Below are 20,377 nucleotides of genomic sequence, written 5' to 3'. Positions count from 1 at the left end.
CTCACTGATGTGTTAATTTCGTTTCAGACTGTCTATGACCAGTGGTTCATTACCCTTTTTAACATTGTCTACACATCGCTGCCTGTTTTAGCCATGGGGATTTTTGACCAGGTATGTATTTTCCTCTGTCTTTGTAACTTACTTTGCTCTGTTGATGCCTTTTAGTTGCTTTTAGCTTCTAAATAGAAGCTTTTGAACTGTGGTGTTGGAGAAGACTCTTGAGAGTCCCTTGGACTGCAAGGAGATCCAACCAGTCCATTCTAAAGGAAATCAGTCCTGAATATTCATTGGAAGGACTCATGCTGAAGCTGAAACGCCAATACTTTGGCCACCTGATGCGAAGAACCGACTCATTTGAAAAGACCCTGATGCTGGGAAAGATTGAAAGCAGGAGGAGAAGGGGACGACAGAGGATGAGATGGTTGGATGGCATCACTGACTCAATGGACATGAGTTTGAGTAAACTCTGGGAGTTGGTGATGGACAGGGAGGTCTGGGGTTGCAAAGAGTTGGACATGACTGAGAAACTGAACTGAACTGAGAAGATGCAAATCATGGAAAGAGTTCTAAGAATGGAGTCGATACCTTAATAGGTATCACATGGATCAAAAACCCTTCCAACTCCCTAAAAAGATCTCAGATCAGAGCTTGATTACTATCCTCTTAAAGACTCACACCCTACATTATTTTCTCTAAAGGCTCTGAGAGGTCCTACAAGCAATAGTCTCTTTAATTACATTGTAGCCCAGAATTTCCCAAACTCATAGGACTGTACATTTACTTATTTTTCATGTAGAACTGACCAGTATGCCTCAGAACTAGTCTCTCTAGTTCACACACTGGGGAATCCTGCATTAGCCTCTGAGAGTACAGAGAACCATTTGAGGATACATAGAAAATCATGGAGCTGGGCTGGAGTGCAAAGAGCTAGCATCTGCGGTGAAACTGCCCAGCATGACTCAGAACAGAAACTCCAGGCCAGAGGAGCACCCTGCCAATGGGAGAGGGAGACACAGAGCCCCAGAGCCATAGAGGGAGAAAGGGCGTAGTTTTCTTTAGTTTAGCTCAATGTGCTTGAGGGGAGGGAAGGGAGGGAATCAATTATAAAATGGTAGGTCCTTGGCACACTCAAAGTCTTGGAGGGTACTTCCTGGATGAGGGAAAAGTCTGGCTGCCCATGGGGAAGTGAAAGACTAGCCAGAGGAGTTTCCATGGCACAGTTAGAGTGTATTATTTTTAAAAAAATTTTTGAAGTATTTTTAAGGAGACCAGATTTTCTTCAGGCTGTTGTTAGATCTATTTGCTAGGCCTCATTTTCTGGCCCAAAGCCATCTGTTGCAAAATATAAATCTTAACTTTATGAGCTCATTCTGCTCTCCCATTCTGAAGCTTTGTAGTCAGTTGTAAGCCTCACTTCTTGTATGTAAAAAAGGCAGATTGTGAACAACTCATTTTGTGAAATTCTACAAAAACCAATCAACTCTTGAAGACTTCGGATATAAAGTATTAAGCTCATTCATTTCCAAGTGCCCATGCTTACAAGTGTTCCTTTTCTTGGTGCTTTGTAGCTGCCCAGAATGTGGAGTAAAATATTAAAAATAAAACAATTTCTGGGAAAAGATGGTTATTGTGCAATATGGAAAAAAAATATAATAAGGGAAGAGTTCAAGATGGTGATAAAGGAAGATCCTGAATTCACCTCTTTCTGTGGACACAGTCTACAACTACACAAGGAAAAATTTTCTCTTAAACAACCCTAAAGGCTGTCTGAGTGAAGACTATACCCTGAGCAAACAAGAAGAGAACCACATTCATGGATGCGAGTTGAATCTCGATAAATCCTACCCCCACCCTCAGCATGGCAGTCTGCAACCAGGAGAAAACTCAAAGCCTGAAGTTCTTCCCTTAGGAGTGAAGGGTATGCACCCCACATTGAGCACCTTAACTTTTAAAACCCTCAACTGAGAGATAAGCCCCCCAAACCAATGGGGCTCCTGTTCCAAGACCCACAAGACTGAAGCAATCCAAGAAATAGTTCTGAATGGGCCCATGTGCTCAGACTCACTCGCTCCTGGGCCCAGTGCAGACACAGCAGACATTGCCAGTCACAGAGGCTCATCAGATTATATTAAAGTGTTGACCTGGGAGCAGGCTGAACACACACATCTCAGAGTCTGCTGGAACACACTCCAGAGACAGAGGGTCGGTGCCATCCTTGCATGCTCCCTTTGCCAGGCTTCAGAGCACCAGTATCTCCTGAACAGGTGCTGGTACATGTGTCTGGTGCCCCTATTTTTGTGGTTGCCACCCAAGGGACACCTCTTTGCTGCCTAACTCTGGAAACCAGAGAAACTTGCATTCCTGGTCCCATCAGTTCAGTTCAGTCACTCAGTCATGTCTGACTCTTTGTGACCCCATGGACTGCAGCACGTCAGGCTTCCCTGTCCTTCACCAACTCCCGGAGATTGCTCAAACTCATCCCAATTGAGTCAGTGATGCCATCCAACCGTCTCACCCTCTGTCGTCCCCTTCTCCTCCTGCCTTCAATCTTTCCCAGCACCAGGGTCTTTTCCAATGAGTCAGTTTTTTTGCATCAAGTAGCCAAAGTATTGGAGCTTCAGCTTTAGCATCAGTCCTTCCAGTGAATATTCAGAGTTTATTTCCTTTAGGATTGACTGGTTTGATCTTCTTGCGGTCCAAGGGACTCTCGAGAGTCTTCTCCAGCACCACAGTTCAAAAGCATCAGTTCTTTGGCACTTAGTCTTCTTTATGGTCCAGCTCTCAGATCCATACATGGTTACTGGAAAAACCATAGCTTTGACTAGATGGACCTTTGTCAGCAAAGTAATGTCTCTACTTTTTAATATGCTGTCTAGGTTGGTCATAGCTTTTTTTCCAAGGAGCCTATGGGGATTATAGTAATCAGCCTGACCCAGAAAGGAGCTCATACTCCTGTCTGGTGTCCTGGTTTTTATGACTGTTGCCAGGGAACACTTCTAATGTGTGTGTAGACACACACACACATATGTATATAAAATAACATGCATTATTACATGTATATATAGAATAATATATAGAATACAAGGAATATATACAGAATATATATATTTGATATCTATATATATTCTAATATATGTATATTCTATATATATATATATATATATATATGGGCTTCCCTGGTGGCTCAGAGGTTAAAGCTTCTGCCTCCAATGCGGGAGACCCGGGTTCGATCCCTGGGTCGGGAAGATCCCCTGGAGAAGGAAACGGTAACCCACTCCAGTATTCTTGCCTGGAGAATCCCATGGATGGAGAAGCCTGGTAGGCTACAGTCCACGGGGTCGCATAGAGTTGGACACTACTGAGCGATGGAACGGACGGATTCTAATATATGTAGAATACTCCCTCCAAAAGCAATTGAATGCAAATTCTTCTGAAGTGCACATGAAACATTTTGAAGGACAGATCATTTGTTAAGCTACAAAAAGTCTTAATACATTTTACAAATTGAAATCATATCAAGTATCTTTTCTAACCACAGTGGTATAAAACTAGAAATTAATTACATGAAGAAAGCTGGAAAATTCACTTATATGTGCAGATTAAGCAGCATGCTCCTGAACAGCAACGGGTTAAAGAAGAAATTGAAGAAGGAATTTAAAAATACCTTGAGACAAATTAAAATGGGAATAGAAGATATCAAAATCTGTGGGATAGAGTAAAAGCAGTTCCAAGAGGGAAGTTCATAGTAATAAATGCCAACCTCAAGAAACATGAAAAGACTCAAACAACCTGCCTTTACACCTCAAGAAACTAGGAAAAGCACAAAGCCCAAAGGTGGTAGAAGGGAGGGAAAAACAACAATTAGAACAAAAATAAATGAAATAGAGACTAAGAAAGTGATAGAGAAGATTCATGAAACTAAGAGCTGATTCCTTGAAAAGATAAAATTGACAAACCTTTAGGTAGACTCACCAAGAAAAGATGACTCACAATCAGAAATAGAAGAGATTACAACTGACCACAAAAATACAAGGATCATAAGAGACTAACATGAACAGTTATACAGCAACAGATTGGTCAAATTAAAGAATAAATTTCTAGAACCATACATCCTACCAAGACTGAATTATGATTAAGCAGAAAATCTGAACAGAATGGAAAACAGTATAGAAATCCTGCAAAAAATTAAAAATAGAGCTATCAAGTGATCCAGCAATTCCACTTCTGTGTATTTATCCAAAGAAAGCCAAAACATTAATTTGAAAAGATATATACAGTCCTATATTCATTGCAACATTATTGATAGTAAATAAGATATGGAAATAACCTAAGAGCTAAAAGATATAGATAAAAAATATCCAGTTGACCCTTGAAACAACACAAAAGTTAGGGGTCCCCTTCACCTTGGCCCATACCCCCATACAGTCCAAAATTCTCCTGTAACTGTAGAGTTGCCCCTCCATATCCATGGTTCTGCATCTGAGGTTTCAACCAAGAGTGGATCAGGTAGTACGTATTTATTGAAAAATTCTGTGTGTAGGTGAACCCACTCACTTGAAACCCATGTTGTTCAAGGGTCAAATGTATACACAATAAGGCCCCTCATTGCCATCAAGTTGAGTGTCTACCCGTATCCTTTTCTGTTTTGTCTACTATGACCCTTAAAATGATCTTCCGATCATGGGATGATATGCTGGGAGGCCTCCGTGACCATCTATGGCACTGCATATTTTATAAGGAGGAAACTAAAACTCAGAAGTTAAGATCATTCTCCTAAAGTCATACGATCAGTAAGTGACAGATCTCAACCTAGCACCAGGCCGCTTGACTCTGAGACTGTAACACTATTGTTACTATTACTATCATTTTATTGTTATTATTTATAGAAGCATCTTGTTTTTTTAATCATATGAACTGTGGCAAGAACTCTGCTGAATACATACCCATTTCAACATGACAGTGATCCTGTGAGGGAGATAGTATTGTTTGCACTTCTGAAGATGAGGAACCTGAGGCTCAGACAGGTTAAGTGGCGGGTCTAAGACTACAAACCTGTTAAGCAGCAGAGCTGGGGTTTGAACTCAGGATTGTCTAGCTTTGAAGCCAGTTGTGGTGTTTGACTGTGGTGCTCACAGTGTGGTCACCAGCATTGCTTTGGAACTTGTTGGAAAGGCAGTCTCAGGCCCCACCCCAAACCTATACTGAAGTACAGTCTGTTCCCCAGGTTCTTAGTGTGCGCATTAAGTTTGAGAAGCACAGCTTTAGCTTCTCCCAGGACCTGGCTGGGCCCAAACATGATGCCTTCTTATTCTGTCTAAATTCTTTAACCTGAGCACCCAGTAGCTGCCTATGGAGTCCTCCCTGGGTAGAACTCTCACTTCTGCAGGCTCAGCTCCCTTCTACCTGGAATCCACATTCTATTCCCTCTTTCCCTGTTCCTTTCCTCCTGCTCACCCTCCCCCCAAAGTTGGGAACTCAGGTGGGCCTTTTCTGACTCAGGCTCTCTGCTGGCATCCCCTGTCACTGCCTTGGCAGTTAACCCCAGGACCCACTGGCTGCACTGGAAGTACTAGAATTCTGGGAGTGCAGCTGCAGGAGAGTATAGAAAAAAAAAAAAACAACTTCAATTTGAAGCCAAATATCCACATGCAATCAGGTTCTGGTTCTGTTATAAAAGCTGTGTGGCCTCTCATGAATTTCTCTTGGAGACTCAAGTTCATCCTATATAAAGTAGGGATAATTTTAATATCCTTTGGGTTACTGTGGGAATGAAAACAAAGTAATGAGTAGTGCATACTAGGGCATGCTTAGATAGGGCATGCATGCCCAGTCGTGTCCAACTCTTTGTGATCCTATGGGCTGTAGCCTGTCAGGCTCCTCTGTCCATGGAGTTTTCCAGGCAAGGATACTGGAGTGGGTTGCCATTTTCTCCTCCAGGGGACCTTCATGACCTAGGGATTGAACCCTCATCTCCTGCGTTTCCTGCACTGCCAGGTGGATTCTTTACCACTGAACCACCTGGGAAGGCCATGCTTAGATATGCACGTACTATTTCAGGAGACAGGAAATGCAGAGTTTCTCTAACTTCTCCTCGAGCCTCCTCCACTAAAGTAACTCTCTGTTGACAGGATGTTAGTGACCAGAATAGCATGGATTATCCCCAGCTCTACAGACCTGGGCAGCTGAATCTACTTTTTAACAAGCATGAATTTTTCATCTGTATGGCACATGGAATCTATACCTCATTAGCCCTTTTCTTCATCCCCTATGGGGCCTTTTACAACATGGTTGGAGAAGATGGACAGCACACTGCAGACTACCAGTCTTTCGCAGTGACCATGGCCACGTCTTTGGTCATTGTGGTCAGCGTGCAGGTAACCCTACTGGTGAAAATATCTTAACTGGATGGCTTAACATCTTGTAAAATTCTGCTTCATTTGTTGACAGTAATCTTAGTAGGGTCCTCAACCATTTTGGCACCAGGGACGGGTTTCATGGAAGACGATTTTTCCACGGGCCAGGGTGGTGGGGGGATGGTTTCAGAAATGCATTATATTTATTGTGCACTTATTTCTAGTATTATTACAACAACCACAAATCATCAGGCATTAGATCCTGCAAGCTGGGGACCCCTGTATTACTGGGGTTTTCTTTTCAACTACACATTCTGAGATGAAACAGGAAATTTTAACATAAATCCCCAGATGTAGGAGATTAGCATTTTGTGTCTATAACCTCCATATTAGTAGAAACCTCACAATGAAACAGGCACTTCTTGGGACTGAACACTGCATGTAGAGAGAACTGATATACTACTTCCTCCCTGTGTTTCCTTCTTGGGAGAAAAAGTTTCTAATAATAATAGGAACTTTCCCATGATTTCTGTAAAAGTAACTTCTAGGTTTTTTAAATTTATTTCACTCAGAGGATAATTACTTTACAACATAGTGATGATTTTTGCCATATATCAACATGAATCAGTCATAGGTATACATGTGTCCTCCCATCCTGAACTGTATCCCACCTCCCTCTCCATCCCAGCCCTCTAGGTTGTCCCAGAGCACCAGCTTTGGGTGCTCTGCTTCATGCATCTTTTTTTATAGTGAGATGTAATGTTTATTTGGCAGTACATTTGCTGTATTCAAGAGTTTGAATATTAGGTGTGTGGCACATTTGAATCTCAAGTTCATATAAGCTTTTCTGGTAGGAATAATTTTTTAAAATTTATTTTATTGAATTACAATATTGTACTAATTTCTACTATACAGCAAAGTGATTCAATTTTATATATACTCTTTTTCATATTCTTTTCCATTATGGTTTATCACAGGATCCTGTGCTATACAGTAGGACCTTATTGTTTATCTATTCTGTATATTGTAGTTTGCATCTGATAATCCCCAATCCTAATCTATCCCTCTCTGAAACCCCCTCCACCTTGGCAATCACAAGTCTGATCTCTATGTCTGTAAGTCTCTTTCTGTTTCATAAATTACTTCATTTGTATTAAATTTGTTTTCCACATATAAGTGATATTATACGGTATTTGTTTTTCTCTAACTTACTTCACTTAGTATGATGATCTCTAGGTCCATCCATGTTTGCTGCAAATGGCATTATTTCATTCTTTTTATGGCTGAGTAGTCTTCCAGTGTGTTGTCTGCATGTGTGTGTGTGCATGCCACATCTTCTTTATTCATTTATCTGTCAGTGAACACTCAGGTTGCTTCCATGTCTTGATTATCGTAAACAGTGCTGCTATGAACATTGAGGAACCTGTATCTTTTTGAATTATACTTTTGTACAGATACATGCTCAGGAGTGGGAGTGCTGAATCACATGGCAACTTTACTTTTAGTTTTTTGAGGAACCTCCACATTGCTTTGCATAATGGCTGCACTAATTTACATTCCCATCTGGTAGGAATGATTTTTGATGATCCATTGATCATCATTGGACATCTTGAGTTTGTTTTTCTTTTTTAATGAAAATGATGGACAATAATATTAGATATTGAGTTAGAGTTCACAAAAGCTTTCTAATCCATTAAAATCTGTACCTCTGCGTGGATACAACAAGCAGTGTGACCTCTGTTCTTTGCCTTTGTGTACGTTTTAAGGGGGAAAGTATCAATCCAGGGCTTAATTTTTACAGAGTTTGAATTGTCTTTGGTCTGTCCTTTTTCTATCCTATAAATAATCTCTTTTACAAATCTTAGCTACTTATATCAACAAAAGATCTCGTTAAACCCCAGACTTTCTCTTCATGACTCAATATTTATTAGACTGAATGAGTCAAATGTAAACATACTGCTTTTAAATGACATCTCTGCCATTCCTCGGTCCATCTAAGTGAGTATCATTAAGTTCATACCAAAGCCAACTAACACTTGACATCTTGGGAGTTCAAAATTCAGAGTCAGATAGCATCCAAAATCAGAACCAGATTTCTCCACTCAGAGGAGTTCTGTTTGTCTGTTTCACAACTACGTAAAGCATATTGATGCTTTGTGAACCCTCCATGGCTAGGTCCCCTGTGTTCAATTCTATAGCAGAGGAGGAAATAATGGAGTGAATTGGAAGTATCTGACATAGCTAAAGCATCCATCATGAAATCATGGCTTCAATCAGAAACTGCTGTCTTAATACACAGAGTAAATTTCAGGAATTTTGTGAATAAGCTCATTTTGAGGGTGGCATTAACATGGTTTCCTCTCTAAGCATGAATAATTTCTGCAGAAGGAGTACATTGATGTTATACTTTTGAGTTCAAATCTTTATCTTCACAGTTAAATCATATATTGGATGGGCATAAGATTCTTGAATCAGAGTGTTTTAGGAATTCTGTAAATGATTTTCCACTACATCTCTGTGTAACAGCTTGATATTAGGTTGATTCTCTTTCCTTTGTAAATAGTATCTTTTCTGTCTAGAAGCTATGCTTTTTATCCTTAGACTTCACAAATGTTACCAGAATGTAACTTCATTCATTGATTTGCCTATAATTTAGAGTACCCTCCTAATCTGAAAACCTTTGCTGCTATCACAGAGCAGCGTTCATCATTTCTTTGATTGCTACTTTTTCTCTTTCTAGGATGCCATTATTTGAATGTTGGGCCCATTGGTTGGACATCTATGGATTTACCATCCATGTCTCATATTGTTTTTGCACATGGTTCCCATTTCTTAGAGTTTTTGTCCTATTATGAGATGTCTCCATTTGTTTTTACAGAATACTCAGTTCTAATCAGTAACTATTCTTATTTGGTTTCTCTACTGAATTTTTAAATTCAGAAATAACACTTTTTTCTTCCAGAATATTTTTCTATGATCTAATTGCTTCTCCTTAAGAGTTCTCACTACTTTCAAAAATTATTGTTATAGTGTTTGTCTTTTTTTTTTTTTTCTTTCTCAGTCGAGTCCTCTTAAATTGGTTGTGATTTTTCTTTGCCTACGCATACCTACACAGGTAAAACTATTGGTGTCTTTTAATGGTGATGAACTGACAGATGGTGAAAGTCAGAGCTAGAGATTTTGGTCAGCTGTCTTGAAGAATGAGCAGGGAAACCAGCAAGTCTTTCTTTGCTGAGGTATGGAAGGCAGGGCTCTCTGTTCTCAGGCCTCTTGAGGAAAGAAAAGGCTGTCCCTCTGGCACCCCTGCAGTTTCATCAAGGCTGCTAACATTCTTTTTATGGGGCATCATTTTAAAGGACAGAAACTTCGTGTGGGAAGGGAGTATGTCCCTATATGCAGAAGAGTCTATTTACTGTGTAGGTAGAGCCCCCTTGGGCAGGCAGGAAATCTGTGATCTTTCTGAGACTCTGCTAGAAATCGAAACTTTCATTTGGACCATTTGGAACCTCTGAGATGCAAATAAGGATGCTAGAACCTACTTAAAAAAAATTATTTAGAAAGACTGTAGTAAAACTGCTTTACAATGTTGTATTACTTTCTGCTGTACAATAATGTAAATCAGTTATATGTATACATTTACCCCCTCCCTGTTGAGCCTCCCTCCCACCCCTCAAGGCCATCACAGAGCTGAGCTGACTGAGCTCCCTGTGCTATACTGCAGGTTCCCACTAGCTGTCTATTTTCCCTGTGGTGTAGTGTTACATCAATGCTACTCTGAATTCACCCCATGCTTTCCTCCCCCTGCATCCATGTGTCCATTCTGTCTGCATTGCTGTCCTTGTCCTGCAAGTAGGTTCATCAGTACCATTTTTCTAGATTCCATGTATATAAGTTAATGTATGGTATTTTTGTTTTTCTGACTGACTTCACTCTGTATGGCAGACTCTATGTTCATCCACATCACTATAAATGACCCAGTTTCACAGAACCTACGTTTTTTTTCCTCTGAGAACTGAAGTGTTCATATTCACTAGTGGCTTCCTTAGTTTCCCCATATCAGATCACTCTTTTCCAGCTGTGCTGCCATAACAAGTTATTGCATGGGAGAAGGGCTGTGAACATGCTCCCAGACCACCATGAAGCCCAACTTCTGATGCCAAAAGTGGATTAAGGATTTTTGTTATTATTTGAATAATTTAACAGAAATGGAAATCAAAATGAATTAGAGTATTGATATAAAACAGACTATACCTGTGTCAAAATGGTCAAATGAAAATCTATGTACAGATCTTAAAATGTTGCACTTTCTCACTATTAAAAACTTTTCCAATAGACAAATTTAGAGAGCAATTTGGAAAGTAGCATTGAAATTAGAAGCCACTCTGCTTTCTCATTTTATTTCCTGATTTTCACTCAATATTGTTAGATATAATGGCTGGCGGATACAAGTCCTAAGGTCAGTTTTCTACCAGAAATGTCACATCAGTCCCCTGTGTTGTGCAGAAAGTGGTAGGGCCGGTGGTTAGCTGGTAACTGGGGACAGGTACAATTGTTTTTTCACAGAAGTGTCCTGAGGAGACATTACTCAGTAAAATGATGCTCTTTTCATCCTCAACAATCTCCCCTTTGCATCTGACTTTATTTACAGATAGCCTTGGATACCAGCTATTGGACTGTCATTAACCATGTCTTCATCTGGGGCAGCATAGCCACTTATTTCTCCATTTTATTTACAATGCACAGTAATGGCATCTTTGGCATCTTCCCAAACCAGTTTCCATTTGTTGGTAAGTGAGTCATATTATTTGCTGGGGCCTAGTGTCAAGATGTCATTTGTCTTTGTAATGTATCTTCATTTTGGTGGGACTAGGAATGACCAGTAATTCTGTCTCTAGGAACTGACTGAACCAGACAGCTGGAGGCTTACAATTTCCTAACAGTGCAGATGCAGTAGACTGTCCCTTTTCAAATAAAAGGCATAGCACATATATATCAGAGCTGCCTGAAAACCATGCAGTTCAGGTATATGATAGAGGGAAGAGAAAGAAATGCCAGGCTCTCCCTTTTATGCCACATTATAACCAGCATTTATGTCAAAGTTCACCTGTGGAACTTATTTTCATTTAGAAAAGAAGTGTATAATTTGTGCGTGTGTTAAGTGGGTTTCCCTGGTGGCTCAGAGGGTAAAGTGTCTGCCTGTGATACAGGAGACCCAGGTTTGATCCCTGGGTCGGGAAGATCCTCTGGAGAAGGAAATGGCAACCCACTCCACTACTCTTGCCTGGAAAATCTCATGGACAGATAAGCCTGGTGGGCTACAGTCCATGGGGTCACAAAGAGTCAGACACGACTGAGTGACATCACTAAGTTGCTTCAGTCATGTCTGACTCTTTGCAACCCTATGGACTCTAGCCCACCAGGCTCCTCTGTCCATGGGATTCTCCAGGCAAGAATACTGGAATGGGTTGCCATGCCCTCCTCCAGGGGACATTCCTGACCCAGGGATCAAACCCACATCTCTTATGTCTCCTTCATTGGCAGGTGGGTAGTGGCTCAGATGGTAAAGAACCTGCCTGCAGTGCAGGAGACCTGGTCAATCCCTTGATTGGGAAGATCCCCTGAAGAAGGGAATGGCTACCCACTCTTCTTGCCTAGAGAATTCCATGGACAGAGGAGCCTGGCGGGTTACAGAGCTGGACAGACTGAGCAGCTAACACTTTCTTTACTACTAGTGCCACCTGGGAAGCCCAATGTATAATTTAGTCTTTTAAAAATTGCTGGACAGTAGGCTGTAAGTGGCACAAAGTGTAGGCTCTGTTGCCAGACAGCCAGTGTTTTCTGCCACTTATAAGATGTGTGACCTTAGGCAAGTTTCTTTTTCTTTTCATACTTTAATGTCTTCAATTCTAAACTTGGGGATATTAATAGTTCCTACTTTTATAGGGAATTTGTGAGGGTTAAATGAGATAATGCATATAAAATGCTTAGCATGCAGCTTGGTACATAGTACTTTATCAATAAATGTTAACCATGATAATGATGATTAAAGCAAATGTGACTTGATTACTGGTTGGGGACATTGCAGGTGGGTAGAAAAAGGCCTCCTAAAATCCCTTGAGCCCCTGATATTCTATGATTCCACCAAAAGTATACATCTGGTCTACCTTTGGAGTATACTGTCATTGCCCCCCATATTTCAAAATGATTCCCAGCAAAGGCCACTGAGCTTTACACAGTGGGGTTATTAACAGACTTTTTAAAGAAGTTTTAAAATCTCTAGTGTGTGTGAAATAAGCTGGTAACAGAGTTGTTTCTGAGTTCATCCTGGAAATGTGGAAAAGAGATGCACAGTGATAACCCTCTTGAATTCGATTAGGTAAGGTCGAGATATGCATCCATATCTAGACTCATGAGTCTAGAAAAACAATTATAAGAAGACTAATTCATAGAGAAAGCAAAATAAGAGCAACTATCGGGTTATACATTTCCAAGATTGTAATTGTAATTGAGATTAACTCCATTACATTAATTCCATTGAGATTGTAATTCCATTTAAATGCATATATACATTTAAGAGTATTATATTCAATATTTTGTCTTGCTCTGTGTACCTGGAAATATTGTACCACTCTTACTTAATATAAACTGTTAATCCTTTGTCCACCAAAAGGTTCCAACCATGTAGAAACCTGATGGTTGTGATAAGAATAAGCATATTTGGGGGAAAAAAAGAGACATTTAAGTTTTTCCTTTTTTCTCTTCTCTTTGGTGGCAAATCTGAAAGTTCAGTGTGTTGACCAGAAGACTTCCAGTCCTAAGAGAGTATTCGCATATGCATAAGGAGACTGGAATGCCTCAACTGGAGAAAGTAGTGTGTGTGGTGACCACTCTCTCCAGTTAAGCACATGTCATTCCAGGAATTAATTACTGAGTTCCAATGAGACTTTTCAAAAGTTGGATCAACACTGAGGTTTAAGAAATTTTTTTTTCTTAGTAGCCAGCAGCAAACAGGAGTGTGGTTTTAAAGTGATGGTAGTTTTTCCAGCCATGGCTGCAGGTACTAAGCTTCCAAAAGCTCAAAGAGACATTTAATTTATGGAGTTGTTCATTTCTGCCCAGGCAATTGGAATCAAGTGGCCTTTGGTAGGCAGTGTCTATCCTACGAAGTCAGGAAATGCAGACATTCCAATGAGTAGCCAAGCCTGCACACCTAAAGCCCATTCAAATAGTGGTAATGCTGTAGGATTGGGAGGGATACTTGGAGGTATCATTTCCCTAGAAAACCAACAAAAGGAACAAAGGCTCATTTTGGCAATATAAATACAGTTGACATCTTCCGTATAATTTGTCTGTCTGCCTCACTGACTCCTATTGCTTTGTTTAGACAAATAGCGCAGGATACGAGGCCTGAGTATAAAATAAGAACACTGGCTTCAGGCTTGGGAAGGAGTTTCACTACTCTCTAGAACTAGTATATTGAATGACTGCACCAGTGGTTTCCCAGTGTGGAGAATGCTCTTTTCACAAACCCAGGAGCATCTCTGATCACCTTGGGACCTTGAGGACTTCACATCCGTGAGAATATCAGAGAGATCAGCATGTCCGCTTGAGGCTGTTGCCTGGATTTAAAAGGTTGATCCTGTCATAGATAAAGCTTACTTTTTATGACATAGCCAGTGGAGAAGACCATCATTTGCGATTGTACCTGCATCTAGAACATCTACTGTGTCATTTGATATGATATAGTTTTGTTTAAAGGTAAATGTGACTTTAATGACTGCTTTGTGGTTGAGGCATCCTGAAACTGGATGAGAGAATGCTGTTCTTTAGTGAAGGTGGACTGAACCTGGATCGGACAATGCATGTCTCTGGCTATCAGTCTCCTAGTGACCAAGCCATGAAGCAGTTCCCAAGGGTGATCTTACCATTGTTCTTGCCTTTTTCTTATCACCACTAAGCATACTATATGCTGGGGGAAGATACCCAGTGTTTCTCTCTAGGGAAGCCAAACAACCAATTCAATAATTCAGTCCGATTTATAACCACAGTGTTTATTTTTCTTTAATAATAGGAAATGCACGACATTCCTTGACCCAGAAGTGCATCTGGCTTGTTATTCTCTTAACAACAGTGGCTTCAGTTATGCCTGTGGTGGCATTCAGATTTTTGAAGGTGCATTTATTCCCAACTCTGAGTGATCAGGTATGTTGCAGCACTGATGGATACTTGAGGGGTTAATTCTTTGCTCTTGGAATCATGTCCTCTGCCTGACATGAAGTCCAGGGAAGAGCTAATGAAGTTCTCATCAGCAAGCACCTAAGGGTAGGTGCACAGCATCACATTGCAGTAGCTGGAACTGCCCACATCTGAATGTACTAGCACGGGGAGCGCCAGTGGAGGTAACTATCTACACTAAGTGTGGGTGAGGAGTCATAAAGTGTAGCTTCAGGTATACAGCAAGGTGATTCAGTTATATACATGCATCTATTCTATTTCAAATTCATTTCCCATTTAGGTTATTACAGAATATTGAGACGCATTCCCTGTGCTACACAAGTCCTTGTTGGTTATCTATTTTAAATATAGCAGTGTATACATGTCCATTCCAAACTCCCAGTCTATCCTTCCCTTCCATTCTTCTGCCCAACCCCTAACTTAACCCAAACCTCAACCACAGACTTACCTTTCTGAAGAACCTACAGCATCCACAATCAAAGCAAACTGCCCACTTAACAATCCAATCCAATAAACAATTTAAACATTGATATATGATTCATGCACCAAATAACAGTAATAGGAAGTCAACATCACATTTAAAATATTTTGTACCACTAACATATTCCTCTACACCACAAATCTACATCATCACAGTTAAAGCAAGGAATAGAATAGATTATTAATTTAAAAAAGCACTCTAATAACAGTAATTTTGACAAGTATAAATACATAGTTATATCTGTGGTGCTAGCTCTTGCCTAGAAAATCCCATGGATGGAGGAGCCTGGTAGGCTGCAGTCCATGGGGTCGCTAAGGGTCGGACACGACTGAGCGACTTCACTTTCACTTTTCACTTTCACACATTGGAGAAGGAAATGGCAACCCACTCCAGTGTTCTTGCTTGGAGAATCCCAGGGACGGGGGAGCCTGGTGGGCTTCCGTCTATGGGGTCACACAAGAGTCGGACACGACCGAAGTGACTTAGCAGCAGCAGCAGCAGCAGTAGTAAAGAACCTGCCTGTCAATGCCAGTGCAGGAGACATAAGTGACTCAGGTTCAATCCCTGGGTGGGGAAGATCCTCTGGAGAAGGAAATGGCAGCCCACTTCAGTATTCCTGCCTGGGAAAATCCAGGCAAGAGCCTGGCAGGTTGCAATCATGGGGTTGCAAAGAGTTGGACATGACTGAAGCAATTTAGCACACATATAAATTTAAAGCATCACTTCAGCTAGTTATCAAATATACAAATTTACAATACAAAATATCAGTACACAAAATCTTTTTAGTTTTATAAATTACCAATGAATAACCTCAAAAGGAATTTAAGAAGAGTGTTCTATTTTAAATGTCAACGTAATTAGAGAATGAACTTAAAGCTATTGTTAAATATTCTGTGAGTCTGTTTCTGTTTGTAAATAAGTTCATTTTTTAAGATTCTTCATATAGTGATATCATACTTGTCTTTCTCTAACTTCACTTAGTATGATAATCTCTAGATTCCATCCATGTTGCTGCAAATGGCATTATTTCATTCTTTTTAAAGACTAATATTTCACTGTATAAATATACCATATCTTCTCTATCCATTCATTTGTTGATGGATATCTAGGTTGCTTCCATGTCTTAGCTACTATAAATAGCACTACAATGAACATTGGGGTGTGTGAACATTTCAAATATGCTTTTCTCTAGATATAGGCCCAGGAGTGGAATTGCAAGATCATATAGTAGCTCTATTTTTAGTTTCTTAAGGAATATCCATACATTCTCCATAGTGGCTCTACCAATTTACATTCCAACAACCGCATCAGTTCAGTTCAGTTCAGTCGCTCAGTCGTGCCCAACTCTCTGCGACCCATAGAAGAAGCAAAACTGTCACTGCTTGTGAATGACATGATACCATACACAGAAAATCCTAAGGATGCTACCAGAGAAGTAGTAAAGCTCATCACTGAATTTGGTAAAGTTGCAAGATACAAAATTCATACCCAGAAATCTGTTGCATTTCTATACACTAACAACAATTTCTCTTTATTAAAGAGAAATTAAAGAAACAATCCATTTACTATTGCATCGAAAAGAACAAAATACCTAGGAATCAGCCTACCTAATAAGGCAAAAGAACTGTACTCTGAAAACTATAAGATGCTGATGAAAGAAACTGAAGATGACAAGTACAGATGGAAATAGATACCATGTCCTTGGACTGTAAGAATCTTATCAAAATGACTATACTACTCAAGGCAATTACAGATTCAATACAATCTTTATCAAATTGCCAGTGGTATTTTTCACAGAACTAGAACAAAAAAAATCTTAAAATGTTTATGAAGACACAACCAACCTTGAATAGCCAACACAGTCTTCAGAAAGAAAAACAGAGTTGGAGGAATTGAGCTTCCTGACTTCAGACTACATTATAAAGCAACAGAATGATATGGGCACAAAAACAAAAATAGAGCTCAACTGAACAGGATAGAAAGCCCAGAAGTAAACTCATGTACCTATGGTCAATTTGTGGCAAAGGAGGCAAGAATGTACAATGGAAGAAAGACAATCTCTTCAATAAATGGTGCTGGGAAAACTGGACAGCTACATTAAAGAAAAAAAAAAAAAAGAACATTCTTTAACACCATACACAAAAATAAAATGGATTAAAGACCTAAATGTAAGACCAGATATCATACAATTCTTAGAGGAAAACATAGGCAGAATTGATTTGCCTTTGACATAAATTGCAGTAATGTATCTGTTTTTTTTGGTTTGTCTCCTGGAGTAATGGAAATAAAACAAAAATAAATGGGATCTAATTTTGGCACAGCAAAGGAAACCATAAACAAAATGAGACAACCCACAGAATGGGAGAAAAAAATTGCAATTGATGCTACTGATAAGGGATTAGTCTCCAAAATATACAAATAGCTCATGGGACTCAATATAAAATAAAACACACACACACACACACACACACCCAATCAAAAAATGGGCAGAAGACCTAAATAAACATTTCTCCAAAGAAGGCATACAAATGGCCAAAAGGCACATGAAAATATGCTCAACATCGCTCAGTATTAGGGAAATGCAAATCAAAAGTACAATGAAGTATCATCTCACTCCAGTCAGTGGGGTCATTGTCAAAAAGTCTACGGACAATAAATGCTGGAGAGGGTGTGGAGAAAAGGGAACCCTCGGGAATGTAAATTGGTGCAGCCACTATGGAGAAGAGTATGGAAGTTCCTTAAGAAACTAAACATAGAGCTACCATGTAACCCCTGGCAGCATTTTGGACATTTGCTCCCAAGGCAAAGGGAAGGTTGATGGAAATTTACTGACTTGGGAAAGTAAAGGGTAGGAAAAGAGAGACAAATAAGGGATGAGGTGAAGAGGCTCTAAATATCTATAGAAATATATTAATAGTAACAGATTATTATAGAAAACTATAAAACACTGTCGAAAGGAATCAAAGAGGACACTAATAGATGGAGAAATATACCGTGTTCGTGGATTGGAAGAATAAATATAGTGAAAATGAGTATACTACCCAAAGTAATTTATACATTCAATGCAATCCCTATCAAGCTACCAACGATAATTTTCACAGAACTAGAACAAATAATCTCACAATTTGTATGGAAATACAAAAAACCTCGAATAGCCAAAGCAATCTTGAGGAAGAAGAATGGAACTGGGGGAATTAACCTGCCGGACTTCAGGCTCTACTACAAAGCCACAGTCATCAAGACAGTATGGTACTGGCATAAAGACAGAAATATAGATCAATGGAACAAAATAGAAAGCCCAGAGATAAATCCACGCACCTATGGACACCTTATCTTTGACAAAGTAGGCAAGAATATAAAATGGAGAAAAGACAGTCTCTTTAACAAGTGGTGCTGGGAAAGCTGGTCAGCCACTTGTAAAAGAATGAAACTAGAACACTTCCTAACACCATACACCAAAATAAACTCAAAATGGATTAGAGAGCTAAATGTAAGACCAGAAACTATAAAACTCCTAGAGGAGAACGTAGGCAAAACACTCTCCGACATAAATCACAGCAGGATCCTCCAAGATCCACCTCCTAGAGTATTGGAAATAAAAGCAAAAATAAACAAATGGGACCTAATTAAAATCAAAAGCTTCTGCACAGCAAAGGAAACTATAAGCAAGGTGAAAAGACAGTCTTCAGAATGGGAGAAAATAATAGCAAATGAAGCAACTGACAAAGAATTAATCTCCAAAATATACAAGCAGCTCCTGCAGCTCAATTCTAGAAAAATAAGTGACCCAATCAAAAAATGGGCCAAAGAACTAAACAGACATTTCTCCAAAGAAGACATAAAGATGGCTAACAAACACATGAAAAAATGCTAACATCCCTCATAATCAGAGAAATGCAAATCAAAACCACAATGAGATACCATTTCACACCAGTCAGAATGGCTGCTATCCAAAAGTCTACATGCAATAAATGCTGGACAGGGTGTGGAGAGAAGGGAACCTTCTTACACTGTTGGTGGGAATGCAAACTAGTACAGCCACTATGGAGAACAGTGTGGAGATTCCCCCAAAAAACTGGAAATAGAACTTCTATATGATCCAGCAATCGCACTCCTGGGTGTACACACCGAGGAAACCAGAATTGAAAGAGACACATGTACTCCAATGTTTATTGCAGCACTGTTTATAATAGCAAGCACATGGATGCAACCTAGATGTCCATCTGCAGATGAATGGATAAAAAAGCTTTGGTACATATACACAATGGAGTATTTTTCAGCCATCAAAAAGAATGCATTTGAGTCAGTTCTAATGAGGTGGATGAAATTGGAGCCTATTATGTAGAGTGAAGTAAGCCAGAAAGAAAAACATCAATATAGTATACTAACACATATATATGGAATTTAGAAAGATGGTGACCTTAACCCTGTATACGAGACAGCAAAAGAGACATAGGTGTATAGAACAGTCTTTGGGACTCTGTGGGAGAGGGTGAAGGTGGGATGATTTGGGAGAATGGCAATGAAGCATGTATATTATCATATGTGAAATGAATCACCAGTCCAGGTTCGATGCACGATACAGGATGCTTGGGGCTGGTGCACGGGGATGACCTGGAGGGAGGATATGGGGAAGAGGGAGGTGGGAGGGGAGTTCAAGAAGGGGAACATATGTACACCCGGGGCAGATTCATGTCAATGTATGGCAAAACCAACCAATATATTAATGTAAAGTAATTCGCCTCCAATAAAAAAAAATAAAACCACAGGTAAAGTATAAAATATATATATATATATATATATATATATATATATATATAAACACAAGGGGGAGGTGATGTTCATAATAGCTGGGTTGAAAAGTACAGTTAGAAGAAAAACAGAAAGAATAGATTCTAGAAATACCTAAGCCAAGGGATTAACCGAACATATTTCGGTATTTCATGGAAAGAGGAGTATAAGCAACACAGTGTCGTTAGATCTGGACCCAGAGAGGAAGAGAAAAGGAGAAAGAGGGGACACACATTTGTAGCCATGTCATGAGAAGGGGGAAATTCTTATGAGACGAGTGACCAGGCTGATGAATGCTGAGAAGAACTGAGGTAGAAATTCCCTTATCATGAAATCCTCCCTGGTCTGGGGCCAAAGTGCCACGAGATTCCTTCTGAGATGACTCACTCATTCCCCTCTAATGTTTGCCCTTTCCCTTTGGCCCTGTGAGCTCATTCTGATGTAAATCCAGACGATGATGGATGAGCTGAAGGAAGATGATGCTCATTCCTTCCTATGTTTATGCACACCATGCTTT

At 39.8% G+C, this 20,377-nt stretch overlaps 1 protein-coding gene across 7 annotated transcripts in view; it reads left to right on the top strand.

Annotated features, from left to right (window-relative positions):
* Nucleotides 1–20,377, top strand: part of ATP8B4 (ATPase phospholipid transporting 8B4 (putative)) — a 283,705-nt gene that overhangs the window by 260,473 nt on the left and 2,855 nt on the right. For all 7 annotated transcript variants that reach the window (XM_088839599.1, XM_088839597.1, XM_055437072.2 and 4 more), the window contains 4 exons: nucleotides 28–111; nucleotides 6,129–6,374; nucleotides 11,002–11,140; nucleotides 14,425–14,555. In XM_088839599.1, coding sequence (XP_088695725.1) covers nucleotides 28–111; nucleotides 6,129–6,374; nucleotides 11,002–11,140; nucleotides 14,425–14,555 — 600 coding nt within the window. The remainder of the gene's footprint in view (nucleotides 1–27; nucleotides 112–6,128; nucleotides 6,375–11,001; nucleotides 11,141–14,424; nucleotides 14,556–20,377) is intronic.

The sequence above is a fragment of the Moschus berezovskii genome, chromosome 9 (assembly GCF_049115385.1).
Source record: "Moschus berezovskii isolate FMDL1 chromosome 9, NW_MosBer_1.0, whole genome shotgun sequence".
NCBI lineage: Eukaryota > Metazoa > Chordata > Mammalia > Artiodactyla > Moschidae > Moschus > Moschus berezovskii.
The sequence above is the reverse complement of the archived record's forward strand: the minus strand, read 5'-3'. Positions and strand labels throughout refer to the sequence as shown.